At 46.0% G+C, this 17,712-nt stretch overlaps 3 protein-coding genes across 4 annotated transcripts; all 3 read left to right on the top strand.

Moving 5' to 3' along the window:
• The first annotated feature begins 476 nt into the window (after nucleotides 1-476).
• LOC120676709 lies at nucleotides 477-1,703 on the top strand. 2 transcript variants are annotated; one of them, XR_005675968.1, is made up of 3 exons: nucleotides 477-644; nucleotides 765-849; nucleotides 945-1,703. XR_005675968.1 is itself a non-coding variant. In XM_039958040.1 (2 exons), the coding sequence occupies exons 1-2, from the start codon at nucleotides 520-522 to the stop codon at nucleotides 1,669-1,671; spliced, it is 1,032 nt and encodes a 343-aa protein (XP_039813974.1). In that variant the 5' UTR covers nucleotides 477-519; the 3' UTR covers nucleotides 1,672-1,703. The 2 variants fall into 2 exon arrangements, 1 of the variants encoding a protein (XP_039813974.1); XM_039958040.1 differs by having other exon boundaries at nucleotides 765-1,703.
• Nucleotides 1,704-8,541: 6,838 nt separating this feature from the next.
• Nucleotides 8,542-12,206, top strand: LOC120676689 (L-type lectin-domain containing receptor kinase IX.1-like). The gene has a single exon (XM_039958019.1). The coding sequence runs from the start codon at nucleotides 8,607-8,609 to the stop codon at nucleotides 10,731-10,733; it is 2,127 nt and encodes a 708-aa protein (XP_039813953.1). The 5' UTR covers nucleotides 8,542-8,606; the 3' UTR covers nucleotides 10,734-12,206.
• LOC120676699 (probable WRKY transcription factor 51) lies at nucleotides 11,371-11,967 on the top strand. Its single transcript, XM_039958030.1, has one exon. It carries the CDS (start codon nucleotides 11,471-11,473, stop codon nucleotides 11,792-11,794), a length of 324 nt encoding a protein of 107 aa, XP_039813964.1. The 5' UTR covers nucleotides 11,371-11,470; the 3' UTR covers nucleotides 11,795-11,967.
• Nucleotides 12,207-17,712: the final 5,506 nt, after the last annotated feature.

Below are 17,712 nucleotides of genomic sequence, written 5' to 3'. Positions count from 1 at the left end.
GAGTCAACTGGGAATCTTCAACTACAAGCGTACAACCACTGCCTTATTGGAGTCGGGTAGGATACCACTGTTGCACTCTACTCGAAGAGAACGAGGAAAAGACGAAAGATTGTTGCAAAGAATGGAACAGATGAGCAAGTAAACGTGATCTTCCCATGATTACTACTCTAGCTTGAGGCATGCTAAGTAATGTCCAAATATATCGTACTCCCCGGCTAGAAATGCAAGGTGTATTTTAGAGTGATCGCGTGATCGGGGCCAATGCAAAGGCTTGTGTCCAGTTTGGGGACGCTGATAAAAAAAAAGTATGGTTTGGATGATTATCAAATACCAAATAAAGTCTCTGATCTTTGGATGCCAAACTCTAAAAAGTGGGACACTAATAAAATTGTCACTCTTTTTGGGCAGCAAACTTTGGATACACTTTTGCAGCTTCCAATCATTTCAGGTTCTGACCCGGACATCCTTTCCTGGAAGTTAGCTTCTAATGGCCTATGTTCCTCCAAGAGTGCCTACAAAATGCTGGCAATTGAAGAGACAACAAACTCTCCACCAATTAACATTCCCATGCAGGTCCTACAGATCCTTCGTCAAGTGTGGGTCGACAAGACAATCCAACCAAGGGTCAAGACGTTTGCTTGGAGGTTACTTAGACTTGCTTTGGGCACTGCTAGCAGAGTGCACAGAATAATACCAAGCATTGATGAGACATGTTCACGTTGTGGTCGAATAGAGAATGAAAATCATATCTTTTTTGAATGCAGCTTTGCCAGGGCAGTATGGTTTGGATCAGCGCTAGGCCTCAGAGCGGATGCTTTGCCATCATCAGGACATGGTCTCCATATCCAGGTAGCCACAATCCTACAGCAAGGCCAATCTCTATCCACCACAGGCCTGATTTTTTCTATCATGTGGTGCCTCTGGAAATCACGTAACGATCACAGGTTCAACAATGCACATTGGTCGGTTGCTAGAGTGCTTCATGAGGCTGTAGCTATAGACAGATCTTACAGTCTGGCCATGGAAGAAGACTTATCCCTTTCTAATACTCCTGCGCATCAAGCCAACCAACAATGCTTACATCTAGGTACAAGACCTGCAACTGTCACTATTCAATTACAGGATGGGCCAAAAATCTTTTGTGATGCCTCTGTTTGTACACAACCTCCTCCAAATGCAAACCAAACAGGCATAGGTATTTTCATACTCACGAATCCAACAAATAGTGTCTGTAATGCATCTTTTCTTCAGGTTGCCGTTCCAAAAATCATCGACCCACTGGAGGCGGAAGCACAAGCTCTCCTATTAGGAGCCAAAGTAGCTCTTGCATTGAACTTGCAGGTGGCCAACTTGCTTACTGACAATCAGATCGTGGCGACGGCTGCACAAGAAGGATCACTACTCCATAATCCAGGTCATTGGTCTCTCAGACCAATACTTGCGGACCTTGCAGAAGCCACAAGAAGAATGCATTACTCAATTATCAAGATTGGAAGAGAAGCCAACAAGGTTGCAGACAAGCTCGCGAAGCAGGCAAGACAAGCCCCAATTCCAAGTTCTTGCCTTTACTCATGCGAGGCTCTAGGGCATTCTCAAAATTGTATTGTGCAGATGGCACTACAAAACTTTCAATGGGGCATGTTTTGTCCCATCTCTGTACTTTGCTTATGAGTGATGATTAATAAAATACTTACTGTTTCAAAAAAAAAGTAGGCCCACGCACTGCCACCTTCCTAGTTTATTATAAAAATATAAAACATGACAGTAGCTTTACTTTATGAAACAAATTGCTTGTACGAAGTAAAGAAAAGTTCAAATGGTAGCTTGTTCAGCGAATTAGTGTACTTTTAATTTCCTTTAGCAGCTTGTCAGACCACTTGAGAGTGCACGATTTAGTTAGGCCTAGTTGATATGTGTACTAGAGTGAACAGTCACTGGGCCGGGACAGTGGCGAAGCTCGCTGGAAATTTTAGGTGGGGCAGACTCGCCCTCGCCCAATGCCATCGCGCGCAGGGGTGACACCGTCCTCCTGCTCGCGTTGCCGGGCCACCGCCTCGTCAAGCTCATCTTCGCGTGCCAGCGCGCGGGGCTCGTCGCTGTGTCCATCTCACCGCCCAACCCATCCAAGCTCAGCACGCCCGCGGGCCACCGCCACCTCCTGCGAGCCGTGGCGCAGACAAGGCCGGCCGCCGCGGGTCGCCGCCGCCGCCGCTGCCCCCTTGTTCTTCCGCCTCGCCCTCCATGAATCAGACCGGCAGCGCGGCAAGCGCACAGCGCGAGGCAGCAGACGGAGCCGTGGCGGCGGGGGGGGGGGGGGGGGAAGCAGGGCAGGGGCGAGGCCGCGAGGGGCTGGTCGACGGCAGCAAGGGTTCTGCTCCCAGCCGCGGAGGTGGTGCCGCCGGCCGTGTCTGCTCCGGCTCCCGCTCCCGCTCCTGTCGTGGCGTGAGCCTGGTGTGGTGCCGACGGCGGACGGGTGCGCCACTACGCCGGCAGGTCCGAGCTCCTCGCCGCGGCGGGGACTAGGTCGAGCAGCGACAACAAGGATGGGGGAGAGTGCTCCGCCAGCCGCGTTGTCACCGGAGGCGTGGGCAAGCGGAGGAGGAGGATGAGGGCGAGCAAGTATCGTGGTGTGCGGCAGCGGCCGTGGGGCAAGTGGGCGGCGGAGATTCGGGACCGGCACCACGCCGTGCGCAAGTGGCTCGGGTCTGCTCCGCGGTTTCGCTGGTAGCTGGGGCAGCTGCCTCACCGTGCCGCATGGGGAGCTTCGCCTCTGGGCCGGGTACCCTTATGCAACGCCAAAAAAAAAACAAATAGCTTCTCAGCTAAGTTATTAATTAGCTGGGTTCCTTGTTCTGGAACTTGTTCACTGGGTTTAAGTACTCACTGCAGGTTACAGGCTGTCGGCAAAGCCCGTAATTTAGGATGCAAGTTTCATTGAGTCAACCCAACTACCCATCTATTGTCTTATTATTTGGTCAACAAATAGAATCTTCACATTCTCTCTCAAGACCTAGAAATTCTCACATTAATCGAAAAAAATAATCGAAAAAAGAAAAATTAAAATTACCCACAACTGCCATTACAAAAAAATTAGCCTAAAATATCCATATAATTATTTATAAATTATCTAGAGTGCCATTAAAATATATTTTTATTTATAAGTATAAATATATCCATCGTTTTGCATATCAAGCTACATATCGTACATATACTAACTACACAAACAATTAACATATTTTACCACACGTATATCTTATTATATTACCAAAATCCCAAATGCACATTCATGATTATATTATTATTAGTCAAAATAAACAAGATAATTCTAGGCTTTGCGCTATATTAGACTACCACCTGGCCTGCAGTGATCATGATGAGAGGGTGGCCAAAGTTGGGCCAGCGATGAGGATCACAGAGTTGGAGGCTAAGAGCAAGAGTCAGCGCCGCGCCGCAAGCTTCTTCATCCTCCGTGGAGTCTGTAGACTGTCCATCACCTACTGCCTATGGTGATGTCTGAACGTGCATTTCCGCAGGCCCAATGCAAGTACAAGGCCACTGCACGTCCAATCTAATCTTTTTTCGCAATCCTCCTGCATCCCTGTCCTTGCCGAGGGAGGGTTCTTGACATTACTCCAAAGGTTTGTTGCCCATATTGCTACAAGACACTACCGCACCTCACAATTAACACCACAAGTTCAAAAAAACTTAACGCTACAAGCATATCAGGAACCAGGATAATATCGAACATGCCATGATTGGTATAGTAAGCTCATCAGGCTTGAACATAAACATATGTTCCTAAAATTTTGAACAGAATCTTGTGGTCTGCACTATGAAGATTTGTTGGCTTCCAAAAAGTAAGAAATTTAGATCGATTATTCCCCAACACAAACTAGGCCATGGATGCATGGCGCCATGCAACAGACGACAGAATTAAACATAGTAGCAACAGGCGACCAAGAGGATCATAAAATAGGGAAGCTAGCAAAGGAATAACTGAGTCGGTTGAACTGAGCAATGGGCAACATCAAGGGCTGGCAGATAAGAAACATGTTACTAAGAATGGTAGTAGCTAAGGTCGAGGAGATAGGCAGTCGTGACACGATTAGGGTTGTGTGATTGCCATGCGGCCACATCACTAACAAAGAAAGATGTAGGCACCACTGCACTAGCAGCAGAGAAGCACTCTTGATTACTGAAGCAAGTAGCATGTGATGAGAAAGATTTAAGTTTATGAATAATAATTAGATAAAAAATACAAGATATATTTAGAATATCAATACTAGCCGTACAAATGCGCAAATCACCTCACTAGTTACCCATATATCAAAAGTAGTGTAGTTACCCTATAGAGCCGACTCACTAAATTTTTAGTGCTAGTTTGGGTATACTTTTTGGGTAATTGGGTAACCCAAAATTTCTCTACGCTCCTTTCGTCGAGGGTCCATGTCTCCCGTTTCCGTGTCTTCCTTCCTCCAACCGATCGCTTCGTTGAGTATATCTGGATCTCGCGTGCTCACGGCTCGCGGATCAGTCAAGCCATGGCGCTAGGTATGGTTCCGCGTTGGCTGCAGCCGCGGAGGCTGAGCTGAGAGCCAAGCGGTCAACCGGCCGAGGCGTCGCTGCAGCATCTAGAGACCGCTGCTAGCTTACTGCTCCTTGATTGTCTTTTATTTCTTCTGTTATCTTCCAATTCCAATGCTGATTTCACGCAGCGACACCTTCAGGCCTGCTTCATCCCGTCGAGAGGCCGCCTGGCCGACTTCGACGCGTGCGGCCGATGCCAGCGACAAGGTCGTGCTAGCAGGAGCACTCGAGAACGAGGATGAGGCCGTTGGCGTATCTGCGACTCCGCCGCCAGGAACATGGTGATCGAGCGTCGCCTATTGTTGGATGAGATGGTGTTTTTTGGGTCAATCTAAAATCCAAAACCCAAAGTTTCATTGGGTTAATCCAAAACACCAAAATAATTAACTGGGTAGATTGAGTCACAATTTGGATCAACCAATTGCGACCCACTCACTACGGGAGACTGGTACTTTGCCGTGTGTCTAGAGCACACGGCAAAACCCTAAAAACCCACGGGAAATGATTTGTTGTGTGCCGCACACGGTAAAAAAACACACGGCAAACAGCCGTCGGCAAAAAGCAATTTATCAAGAGTTTTCTGGCGGGCACTTAGCAAAAACTTTGCCGAGTGCTCTCTCAGCAAAAAAAAGAAAAGAAAGAAAACGGCCAAGTGACGGCGAGCCACCAGGTCGTCGCCGTCGAGTTCGACACGGCCCTTAATCCCGACTGGGACACCAGCAGCCAGCACGTTGGCATCGACGTCAACTCCATCAAGTCGGTGAGCTACGCAAACACGAGCTCGCCGGAGATGATGACGAACACCAACAAGAACAACCTCACGTCCGGTTCCAAGATGACGGCCACGGTGCGGTACGACAACGTGAGCAAGCTGCTAGCCGTCGATCTCTGGGTCGGCGACACCTTGTACCTTGTCAACGCCACCGTTGATCTGAAGAGTGAGTTGCCGGCGGAGGTGGCCGTCGGCTTCTCCGCGGGGACCGGTGACTACTACGAGGCGCACCGTGTACTGTCATGGTCGTTCAACTCAACGCTTGAAGCAGAAAAGGTGGCTCTGAATCCGACGACGTCGCCACCGGCTCCGGAAAAGACGAAAGATTCTTGCAAAGAATAATGGGACAGATGAGCAGGTAAACGTGATCTTCCTAAGATTACTACTCTAGCTTGCATGCTAAGTAAAGAAAAGTTCAAATGGTATCGTGTTCAAATGGTAGCGTGATGAGCAGGTAAACGTGATCTTCCTAAGATTACTACTCTAGCTTGCATGCTAACTAAAGAAAAGTTCAAATGGTATCGTGTTCAAATGGTAGCGTGTTCAGCGGATTAGTGTACTTTTGATTTCCTTTAGCAGCTTGTCAGACCACTTGAGAGTGCACGCTATCACGATATGGTTAGGCCTAGTTGGTATATGTAACTATTTGTGTACTAAAGTGAACTGTCACTGGGCCGGGTACCCTAGGCCTAATTATGATGCAACGCCAAAAAAAAAAACAAATAGCTTCTCAGCTATGTTATTAATTAGCTTCCTTGTTCCGGAACTTGTTCACTGGGTTTAAGTACTGGACTCATACAACATTGACAGCTAATTGGTTATGTTGACTTTATCAATAACAAGCTAGCTAGTGCGTACATACCTACGTTCATATAGTGGTGATCGTGTGTGTGCATGTATGTATTGTGTTTCTGAACAAAAGAATCCAGCTTAGTCTTATTACCTTGATTTATATATAACAATACTCAGCCCAGATACAAGGACTGACAAACTTTTGTTTGAACAATAAGGAACGATTACCTGTGTTCAGTATTTATACTTTAGCTCGAGAATATGGATTGTATTTGTTGCATTCACAAGCTCAACCTGAATGCAACAGCATGGAAATATTGTTAGGCATGATTAATTATTTCAGCACGAATCTACATAAATGGAAAAAATAGATTATTGGATTCCATAATCTGATGTGAGAAGCTCCCAGCCTGAAGCATTCCCGTTGAAACTGGGAATAAATCATGCGTGTCATCAAGTGAATAACAGTCTTACAACTGACTTTCTTTAAGGGTGTACATAGGGGACGACATAGCTAAGCACCAAGCATCAGTGACGAATCGATCAGGAGTAGGATCGGAGTCTATGGCGCAGTTGGCTGGGCTCCGTGGTTTCCTACTCCAGACACTGTGAGCTGGAGGGAGGAGGTCCTCTGCAATCGACTTCGGGCCCGTTTGGTGGAGCTTTGCCTCCGGCTCCTGCCCATGCCACATCAGCTTTGGAGCTGGAGTTCCACCAAACAACCTGGGCGGTGGAGCGGTTTTTGTTGTTGTGGTAGAGGAGCTGGAGTCGTTTTTTTGCCTTGCATGTTGGAGCCATAAAAAACTAGCTCCATGGCTCCGGCTCCGGCTCCACACGTGAAGCCCTCCGTGAGGAGCTCTGCCAAACGACCCCTTCATGGTGACTTTATCACCGACATGTGGACCCTAGCACCTTCAGACTCACATGTCAGTGGCAAATTCACAGCTTGCGTGATTATAGAGAATCTCAAACTAGCCGGAGCCCACATTTTCAGACTTCTCCGGCTTCTCCTTCTTGGTAGTTCATTTTTCATCTCTACTATTATCGTTTCCGGCCCTTTGCTAATGTGCGCGTGAGGCTACTCGCTATTACTGAACTCATCGTTCATATAATCCAGTGCCGCCGGATCGGGGAACTAACAACACGTGGATCCCGCTTCCGTTGCGTGTTTTCATGGGCAACAGATCACACCCTTGACGAGATTCGTAAAGAAGTCCAAGAAGCTAATAATAAGTAAAAAAATCCGACGAGTTGAAGCAATTAATGTTCAAAAAGTTTAAAGCCTAATAATAAAGACTAAAACTCCAAATCTATATAAATGTTTAATTTTGAAATGCATAATTTGAGTGGATATCGCGTATAGTTCCTCGGGACTAAGATAAGATCTAAAACTATTTCTCTAGTCACTTACTCCCTCCGAATCTAAGATACTTTGGTGTGTCTTAATCAAAGTAGTCTAATAAGTTTAATGAAATTTATAGAAAAGAATATTACTAACATCTAATGTTAACATATCAAATAAATGAATTATAAAAATATATTTTATAATAGATCTAATTATTCTCATTTAACATATAAAATATATGTTACTCTATGTTTAGTACGGCATGGTTTAGAAAAACTAAAAATGACTTGTATTTTAGGATGGATGGAGCATGTGGAAGGCCCAATATATTGATGAGGGCTTTTACTTTATGTGTGTCCCCCAATGAACCACGCACTTTCGTAAAATGAACAGGCAGATTTAAGACACCGTGTCTAGTGCTGGGTCGTATTAAACTTTTCCAAATGGGCAAATGGACATGTTCAAGTAGAACGTAACTATAAAGTTCGCTCGGGCAAAGTTTGCTATATATGAAGTTTCTTGTTTGCTTCCAACAGTAATGACCGTATAAGCAGAGCATTTCCAGCAGACTACCTATCCCTCTCTCTCCAATATCAAAAATTTGCCCTTTAGGTAATGGGAGGTGCTCCAGCAGACTACCAATCCCATTGTCAATACCAAAAAAAAATTGGTAATCGCCAAAACACACCTTCCTCTCCCTCAAATGTAGGGAGTTTCTCCCTCCACCATATCCTTTGAGTAATCTGCTATAACAGTTGCTACAAAAAATATAAAAAATATTATTGATAGTGGAGAGAGAAAATATAATATAAAAAATATTATTGGTAGTGGAGAGAGAAAATATATAGAGTACGAGAGATAAGTAGTCTGCTGCCCTAAGTTATTACTACCTCTAGCCGCAAAAAATATACTCCATGTCGGGCAAAGCAATGCCGCGAGCCCCAAGACTTTATTTCCTAACGAGCACAGTGGAGACCTTGACTTTGTTCAGTTTATACTATATATAGCCGATAAGAGGCAGAGGCAGAGGCAGCCATCCCAATGCCACGAGCAAAGGGTATTCCACTTGACCAATTGTACTCGTCCTTAGTTTCCAATTAAGCTCCAACAATGGCTGCCGCGAGCTCCTCCACCTTCACCCTCACTGTCCTCTGGCTCTACTGCTTGATCTGTGCCCATCACTTCCCTTTCGCTTCCTCGTTTCAATTCAGCCTCGACATTTCAAAGACCGGAGATCCCTGCGGCCGCGAGCTCGTGTGCACGGGCGCCGCGTCCTTCCTTACCACCTCGATCGAGCTGACAAGCAATGCCGGTGGCGAAGCTAGCAGATACAACCGAGGCCTGGTGTGGTTCGCCACCCCGGTGCGTCTCTGGAACGCCGACACCGGCGAAGTTGCAAGCTTCACCACCGCCTTCTCCTTCGAGATCAAGTCGATCAGGCGCAGCCCGGGCTGGGGCGACGGGATGGCCTTCTTCCTCGCGCGTTACGCCAGGGGGTACAGTGTCCTGGGCAACTCCCATGGCGCTGGGTTACTGGGCCTCTTCAACAACGGTAACCAGTTCGACGCGACCGTCGGCGGCGACGGTGGTCACGAGGTCGTCGCCGTCGAGTTCGACACGGCCCTTAATCCCGACTGGGACACCAGCAGCCAGCACGTTGGCATCGACGTCAACTCCATCAAGTCGGTGAGCTACACAAACACGAGCTCGCCGGAAATGATGACGAACACCAACAAGAACAACCTCACCTCCGGTTCCAAGATGACCGCCACGGTGCGGTACGACAACGTGAGCAAGCTGCTAGCCGTCGATCTCTGGGTCGGCCACACCTTGTACCTTGTCAACGCCACCGTTGATCTGAAGAGTGAGTTGCCGGCGGAGGTGGCCGTCGGCTTCTCCGCGGGGACCGGTGACTACTACGAGGCGCACCGTGTACTGTCATGGTCGTTCAACTCAACGCTTGAAGCAGAAAAGGTGGCTCTGAATCCGACGACGTCGTCACCGGCTCCGGCATCTCCAGCTCCTCCGATCCCCAAACTGGAGCCGTCGGAGAAATTACTGTCGAAGGTACTGATTCCTGTAGCGTCCGTGTCGGTCTGGGCAGTAGTGTTTCTCCTCCTATGGATGTGGTGGAAGCAGCCGGCCAGAAGAACAGGCGAGCCGAACGGCGATCCTGCCGGTTTCGACAACATGGGGATGGTCGGGCCAAGCCGATACGCCTACCAGGAGCTCGCCGCCGCGACCGACAACTTTGCAGAGGGGAATAAGCTCGGGCAAGGAGGTTTCGGCAGCGTCTACAAGGGACGCCTTCTGAACGACGGGCAGAAGGTGGCCATCAAGAGGTTCTCGTCGGGGTCGTCTTCTCAGGGCAGGAAGGAGTTCGAGGCCGAGGTGAGGATCATCAGCCGGCTCCGGCATCGGAACCTCGTGCAGCTGTTGGGCTGGTGCGACAGCCCCAAGAAGGGGCTCTTGCTCGTGTACGAGCTCGTGCCGCAAGGGAGCCTGGATAAGCACATCCATGACAACCCAAGGTTGTTAACTTGGTCCGAGAGGTACAAGATCATCCTGGGATTGGGGTCAGTGCTGCGCTACCTGCATCTGGACTGGGAGCAATGCGTGGTGCACGGTGACATCAAGCCCAACAACATCATGCTAGACTCCTCCTACAACACCAAGCTGGGAGACTTCGGGCTCGCCCGGCTCGTCGACCACGGCTCCGACCCCAAAACGACGGCGCTCCTTCAGGGCACCATGGGCTACGTCGACCCGGATTTCCTCAACACCAGCCGGCGGAGCACCCAGTCGGACGTCTACAGCTTCGGCATCGTCCTGCTGGAGATCGTCTCCGGCCGGAAGCCGGTGAGCCGGCAGGACCCGTCGTCCTTCGTGCTGCCCAAGTGGGTGTGGAGCCTCTACAGCCAGGGCGCTACGGCCGACGCCGCCGACCCACGGCTGAGGCCGTGCGCCGCCGCCGAGGAGCGGCAGATGGAGCGCGCCCTGGTCGTGGGGCTCTGGTGCGCGCATCGCGACCCGGCGGAGCGCCCCTCCGTCGCGCAGGCCATGCACGCGCTGCAGTCGGAGGACGCGAGCCTGCCCGCGCTCCCGGCGGACACGTACAACGTCGAGGCGGCACCACTGGGCTTCGCCGTGGCCGAGAGCGGCGGCTTCGTCAGCTCCTCATCCAGCGGCGGCGTCTGCTCTCCGGCGACCGCCACAAGGACATCTTCGTCGGAATAGCTCTCGCAAATTATTCTTTTGATGTTTTTTTCCGTCATATACTTGTGACTACGATTCGGCGTGTTGATTAAATTGCTTTCCGGGACATCTTAGTTGTCTGCATATTTCCACTGCTTTCAGGAGGAATTCAGGTGCTATGTATCCGTGTAATCATTTTTAGAACCATGTGTGTACGCAAAAATGATTGTACAAATCTAGTGTTTTATAAAATTTAGTTTGGTTTATTTGTTACCTTTTGTGCTTGCATTGAGAGTCATGCAACAAGTACCGGAAAACGAGCCAAAGATTCAGGCCAAAAGTACTAGCTCATATTGTAACCGGTACTAATACTAGGCATTGGTACCGGTTGCAACAACAGCCGGTACTCTTGGGCTGCGCCAAGCGCCGGAAAATTGCGCCGCGTTAGAAACCGGTACCAATTGAATATCAAAGACACCGGTTAAAATCATGAGCCGGTTCCGATTGGTCTATGCATTAATGGTACCGGGTAATGGCACGACCCGATGCCTTTGGAGCAGACATCGGCACCGGGTCATACCACAACCCGGGGCCAATGAAGGTGACAAGCCTTAGGTACCAGTTCAAACAACCACCCGGTACCAATCAACTCGCGATATTTTAAAGTCCGGCCCTCGACACCTGAGCTCTCATCTCTCTACCCCTCATTTCTCTCCCTCTCATCTCTCTCTACCTTATCCTCAGCGCCCAGCTCATCGCTGCTCCAGCAGGCCGGCCTGATGATGGGCTCCCTGCCCATGCCCGGGCTGCACCAGCAAGTGGCGGCTGCGGCCGTGCAGCAGCTGGACCAGAGCGGGGAGAATGACTGCGGCGAGGCCGCGGGGAGCAGCGGTGGCAGTGGTACTGGCAAGGAGAAGGCGCGGATCAGCGGCGCCGGGAGGTCGTCGTCATCGTCGGGGAGGAAGAAGGTGAGCAGGCCGCGGTTCGCGTTCCAGACGCGGAGCGCCAACGACATCCTGGACGTCGGCTACCGGTGGAGGAAGACAGCGCCCACCCCAGGTTCGTCATTCGGTTTCTCGATCCATCTCTTAATTACTACTTAGTTTCGCATCACTCGTTTTCATCCGAAGCGCGGGGACTAATGGGGTCGCAGTACTTGCTTGCTCTCCTCTCTCTCTCTTTCTCTCTCTCTCGTGCAACACTAATTGATTTGTGGCTGCAAGGGGCACCGGCCGCCGCCGTGAAGCGCGGGGACTGCCAGGCGCACGGGTAGCTGCCCGCTTGCCACCGCTGGTGGAGCGCGCGGGCCGCCGCGGGAGCCGTGGACCGCGTGGGCCGCCGCCGAGGAGCACGGGAGCCAGCTGTCGGAGCCGGCCGTGGTGATTTTTTCTTTCTTTTTCTTAGTTTTCAGATGCATGTGGGATTGTATAGCTTGTATCTATCTTGTGATTGATTCTTTGAATGATTTGTGGGATCTATGGATTTTGCATCAATCGATTCATATACTTTCGTTGATTCTTCGAATGATTTGGCATTACTGGTGAGCGATGCGAGGGGAACGAGAGGGGATGGGAGGGAATGGGCTTATTTTTTTTGTTTGCCAAAAATGCTTTGGTACCGGTTGGTCTTTCCAACCGGTACAAATGGATGCCTAAGGCACCGGGTGAAAAATCCGGTGTCCTAGACTAAGACCAATGGTCTCGGTTTGGGGGTACCGGTTGTAAAACCGGTGCCTAAGTCCCTCTTCAACCGGTTCTGAAGGCTCATTTTCTAGTAGTGTGATGAGTGTTATGCCCCGATACTGATACGTCTTTTTCCAATGGTAGTGACGGCAGCCACCGATCTCTTCCATCCCCTGCTTCCAGATCTTATGAGATGGGCTAGCTGCTGTGGCGTCATGGTCTCGGACCTCGCCAACTCCATGCTTGTGTATGCGCAAGCATATTCAGGGTTAGGGCCTTTGAAGCCATGGCCAAGTTTTTGGCCATATAGAGCATCTCCACCAATAGTTCCTACTTTCTAGTCTCTATTTTTCTGAGTAGGGGCTCCTCCTACTTTTTGGGACTATGATTTTTACCTTCAACTCCAGCAACATCCCCTACGTTTCAGCCCCTACTCTCCTATGATAGGCGGGAACCGCCCGTTAGGGTCTCATCCAAATTTTCTTACATTTTTTGCCAAGACGCCTAGAGGGGGGAAGGGGAGACAGTGGCCATACCAATGGTGGCGGGGGAGGTCACTACGGCTATGGTGCGCGTCGGAGGTCCTGATGCCGGCGCCGGAGCGCGGCGGGAGGGGCGAGGCGGCATGGAGGTTGGACACGCGGGTGTAGAATGGCCCGCTCGAGGGTGCGGGCGCAGGCGAGCGGCATTGGATCTAGGTGCCGGCTCGGCACTGCGGCAAGCCTCTACTCGCGGTCGCAGCGTCGTGGCGGCCGTGCGAATGCTTGCTCATGGGAGAGAAACAGTAGGGGGAAAAAGTAGGGGCCTCACTAACCACCCATGGGAGAAGGGGACGAGTAGGGGGATTTTGGTGCCTCCCTATTCTAGGGATCCAAGTAAGGAGATGGTTTTTTTTCTCTTAGCCCCTATTTTAAAAGTAGAGATCCAAGTAGAGACTCTACTGAAGTTGCTCTTTAAAAAGTAAAAACTAGAGGTCTTATCACGGCGAGGTGTAGCTGAGAAGTACTAGTACTTTATAATAGTTGAAGGTAGTATAGTCATTTCATCAAGCTTCTTAATTTTTTGTTCCACTTACACTAAATTTGCGATCTAGGAACTTATCCGAACAAGAATAGTTTTGTCAAGGTAGTTTCAGTTTCTAAAGAAGTTTGTTTTTTTACGCCACTAGTGGTATGCTGGTCTGATTGGAAAGCTGAAAAAGTACTAGACGGCTAGAGCGATCAAACTGTAATAGCTAACTCGATAGTATACCTGACCGTGGGTAGTTCGACCCGACAAACCCGAACCAACCTGTCCAAAAAAAATCCAACACGAACCGACGTGGAAAATGCGTGGGCTGGGCATGGGCCTATTTTTTGACATAGGCAAAAACTTGGGTTGGGCTCAACCTGCACATTTAGCCTGCGGGCCGATCCCATGATACGACTTTATACTGAAATACCCCCCCTGCTGTGAAGCCCATGAAACCCTAGTGGCTCAGCCCAATGAAGAGACACGTATAAATAGCTCATTCTAAATTCTAAATCTAATTTTCCAATCCTCCCTTTTCTCCCCGTAGCTATCCCCATCCTGTGGCCACCATCTCTCAAGCCCTTTCCCTTCCGGTCGTCCTCCTCCCTTCCCGCCTCCTATGCACCGGGCGCCTCGGCGAAGCGCAGGCAGACACGGTGGCTAATGGTCACGAAATGTCGGTACACAGGTCGGCCCGTGGACCGGCGGGCCATGCATCGGGCAAGCACGGGCTTGAATTTTCAGCCCAGTGCTTGGGATGTGTCGGATGCGGGCCGGCATAAAAGAACATCGGGTTTCTTTTTACCCAACATGAACCCAACCCTGCCCGACTAAAGATCAGGTCTAATAGGATATTCATTTTGTGACCCATGTACAGTGTCCTCAATCATTAGATGTGGGATGGAGAATGGCTCGTGGATCAATGCAACGATGACCGATAGAATGTGACATTGTTGACGAAAGCTCAGCTATCTTATCGAATCTATTATATTAATAAGAAAGTGTTAAAAGAACCCATCACATTTATTCGGAGGATCTAGAAATTCTCATGTTAATCTAAAAAATAGAAAGATTTGCACTGTTGGATTTTATGAAAATCCAACGGTCTAAACTAATTCAAGGGTCCATATCAAATATGATTAATAAATAGATATTTTGGATTAAAAAGTAAGAAAACTTAGGACATGACCAAAGAGTCCATGCCAAATACGATAAGTAAATAGCTAAATTTGGAATTAGAAAAATAAAAATATTAGGACTTAACTAAAAGGCCTATGTTGAATACAATTACTAAATAGCTAAAGTTGAAATTATAAAATAATAAAATTAGCATTAGCATTAGCATTAGCACTTGATTAAAAAGTTACTATTATCAAAAAGATAAGGAAATTAGCAATTGATCAAAGAATCCATATTGAATATGACTAATAAATAGATAAATAAAAAACTAAATATAGAAAAATTAGTAGTTGATTTGTATAGTGATTAAGAAGCCCTAAATAAATAGTAAGTCAAATGCAAATAATTAAATCCCAAATTTTAGTTAAAAATGGGACAACAGGTTCACAACATTTCATGTCAAATATAGTTAATAAATAGCTAAATTTAGAATACAATTAAAAAATAGTAGTTAATTGGAAAAAGACTAAATTACTCCACTCAACTATAGCCATTACCCCCTGAACTATGCCATTTAGTTCATTCTACACCATAATACAATTTGTACTTTTTGTTTCTTTATACACAAGTTGAATTTTATTTTCAAATTTTGCAGGATTGTAGTGTATCACAATGACTATTTAAAAAAATGTTAAAATTTTTTCTTTGTTATTTTTCATATAACTTTTAACTCCAATGATTAATTTATTATTAATTATCCTAACCTATCAAAATAATAATAAAAAATTATGATGTATTTTTTCTAACATGTTTTATGATATCTACTATCATCTTGTAAAATTTCAACTTGAAGCTCCACCAATGCATGGAGAAATAAAAAAGACAAATTGTATTAGGGGGTAATTTGAACCAAAAGGCATAGTTTGAGGGGTAAAATGAACCAAACGATAGTTTAGGGGGTTATCTAGACTTTTGACTATAGTTGAGGGGAGTAATTTAGACTTTTTTCTAGTTAATTTTTATAAGGTTTTTGAATTAAATGTTAAAAGAAGCTGTCACGGTCGCTGAGAGGATTTAAAATTATCATATTAATTGAAAAACAAATAGAAAAATGATGAGCTAGCCACGAAGAAGCTTAGCCGAATAGTAGCATGCTCTGCACAATTAGAAGATTGAAAAGTTGCTAAGAAGTGATTTTTATCTGGAAAATTATGAGCATATGACAGTCTCTAAACATGAAAAACGCATAGAAAACTAGTGTAACAAAATTAGAGGCATAACAATGATTGCATGGTGGTGCAGCTATGTCGTAGCCTCATAGGCACGACATAATCTTAGCCCAGTTACCAAGTTGATAGTTACTCTAACATGGATTGCATTGTCCCTGTAACCAAAGCATGGCGATCACCACTAGCGACAATGAGAAGAACCGAGACACTGATGCTTTGCGATGTAGCATTAATGTCATTTGTTAATGGTTGAGACCGAAAAAAATTTAGAAGAGAAGGAACGGTTGATGATACAGCCACTATGGAGCGATGATGCGAGACCTATGAAAATTGATGTTTGACATGCATGCCCATCCATTGCAAGCCATGGGTAGTGTTCAAAAGTAATGGCGTGTACTATGAGTGATGCATCAACGATTACCATGGTACAGTGGGCAAAGATTCTTGGGTAAATTTCTTATATGGCCCTAAGAGCAATGGCAGTTCCTTCTTTAGTCCTAAAAAGTTCAAACTCCCTTCTTTGATTCCATTTTTTATCTTCTATTCCCTCTTTGGCCCTACCGTACTGTCAGCTAACTCGCATGAACAGTAACTTATCATTTTTCAACTTTCTTTTCTTGACTAAAACGACCTCCAAAATTCATAATACTTCTTACAATGATACAACTATTGAGATGAATCCATTTTGCAAAAAGAAAAAAATATGTAGCATTTGCGACCCTAAAATTAAAATTCAACAAATTTGACTACTTTTCAAGACTATCTAATTTTTTATGGCATGAAACTACTATTCTAAAACTGAGAAAAAGTGCCTAAGATAAGATGTATTAATTTATAAAATTATCGTATCATAGGTTGCTTAGAGAATTTTAAAGTTCTATTAAAAATTATTTTTTGAAAGAAAGTTTAAATTTTTTTAAATAACTTCATAATTATATAAGTAACATACACTACAAGATAATTTATAAATTAATAAATCTTATCTCCCACGTGCTATTCTACACTCTAGGTATAGCTATACCCAACTAATTACTGAACAAATTTTCAGTAATAACTGTTGCGCGTGATTACCGAACACCATTTTATTGAATACGGTAATTCGGTTTAATAATTTCTGGTTAGTTCGGTCAGCAATTTGACTGCTAGGTGTAGAATAAACACTACACCTAAGGTGTGGAATAGTATTACTGATCTTATCTTAATATTCAGTATTTTTTATCACTTTTAGGACAATAGTTTCATGTCATAAAAAATCAGATAGTCTTAAAAAGTAGCCTAATTTGGTGAATTTTAGTTTTAGGATAGTAAATGCTACATAATTTCTTTTTACAAAATGGATTCATTTCCATTAGGTGTATCACTGTAAAATTTTTATGAATTTTGAAGGTGATTTGGAGGTCGTTTTAGTCAAGAAAGGGAAGTGGAAAACCACCTGTTACCCGTTCATGCAAGTTAACTGTAGGGTCAAAGAAGAGATAGAAGATAAAAACGGAGCCAAAGAAGGGAGTTTGAAGTTTTCAGAGCCAAAAGAAGGGACTGCCATTTCTTTCAGGGCTAGATTCTTAGGAGCATAATGGAAATAGTTATACCTAAGATAATATGAGAGCATGCATTACGGGGCTATGTCAAGGGGTGTTGGAGGATAATGAAAGTATATTATACTTCTGTGGTATATATATTTAACCACTTACCTAAATCTTTTCTACAAGTCTAGGGACAATTTATTTATCACGCACGGTAATTAGAACACTAAAAAATTGTACATCACAAGTATTTTTAAAAACATGTTGAAATAAAATATATAAATATTTAATTACTTTCAGTAAATTCTTAAAAGATGTATTTCTATATAAAGTATTAATTTTTCTTCTAAATTATTATAAAAAATACACCACAAAATGTAATAAAGAAAAAAAATAGAGATTGCACCCGTGTCTGAACCACGACCATTAGGGTAAAATAATTACAAAGATACAACTA

The sequence above is a fragment of the Panicum virgatum genome, chromosome 2K (genome assembly GCF_016808335.1).
Source record: "Panicum virgatum strain AP13 chromosome 2K, P.virgatum_v5, whole genome shotgun sequence".
NCBI lineage: Eukaryota > Viridiplantae > Streptophyta > Magnoliopsida > Poales > Poaceae > Panicum > Panicum virgatum.
The sequence above is the reverse complement of the archived record's forward strand: the minus strand, read 5'-3'. Positions and strand labels throughout refer to the sequence as shown.

What these genes read in the sequence shown, in the direction of transcription:
- LOC120676699 (XM_039958030.1), top strand. Translation starts at nt 11,471, where the DNA reads ATGATGGGCTCCCTGCCCATGCCCGGGCTGCACCAGCAAGTGGCGGCT.
- LOC120676689 (XM_039958019.1), top strand. Translation starts at nt 8,607, where the DNA reads ATGGCTGCCGCGAGCTCCTCCACCTTCACCCTCACTGTCCTCTGGCTC.
- LOC120676709 (XM_039958040.1), top strand. Translation starts at nt 520, where the DNA reads ATGCTGGCAATTGAAGAGACAACAAACTCTCCACCAATTAACATTCCC. An exon ending in GTCAAGACGTTTGCTTGGAG is followed by an intron (nt 645 to 764) that starts GTTACTTAGACT and finishes TTTTGAATGCAG; the next exon opens with CTTTGCCAGGGCAGTATGGT.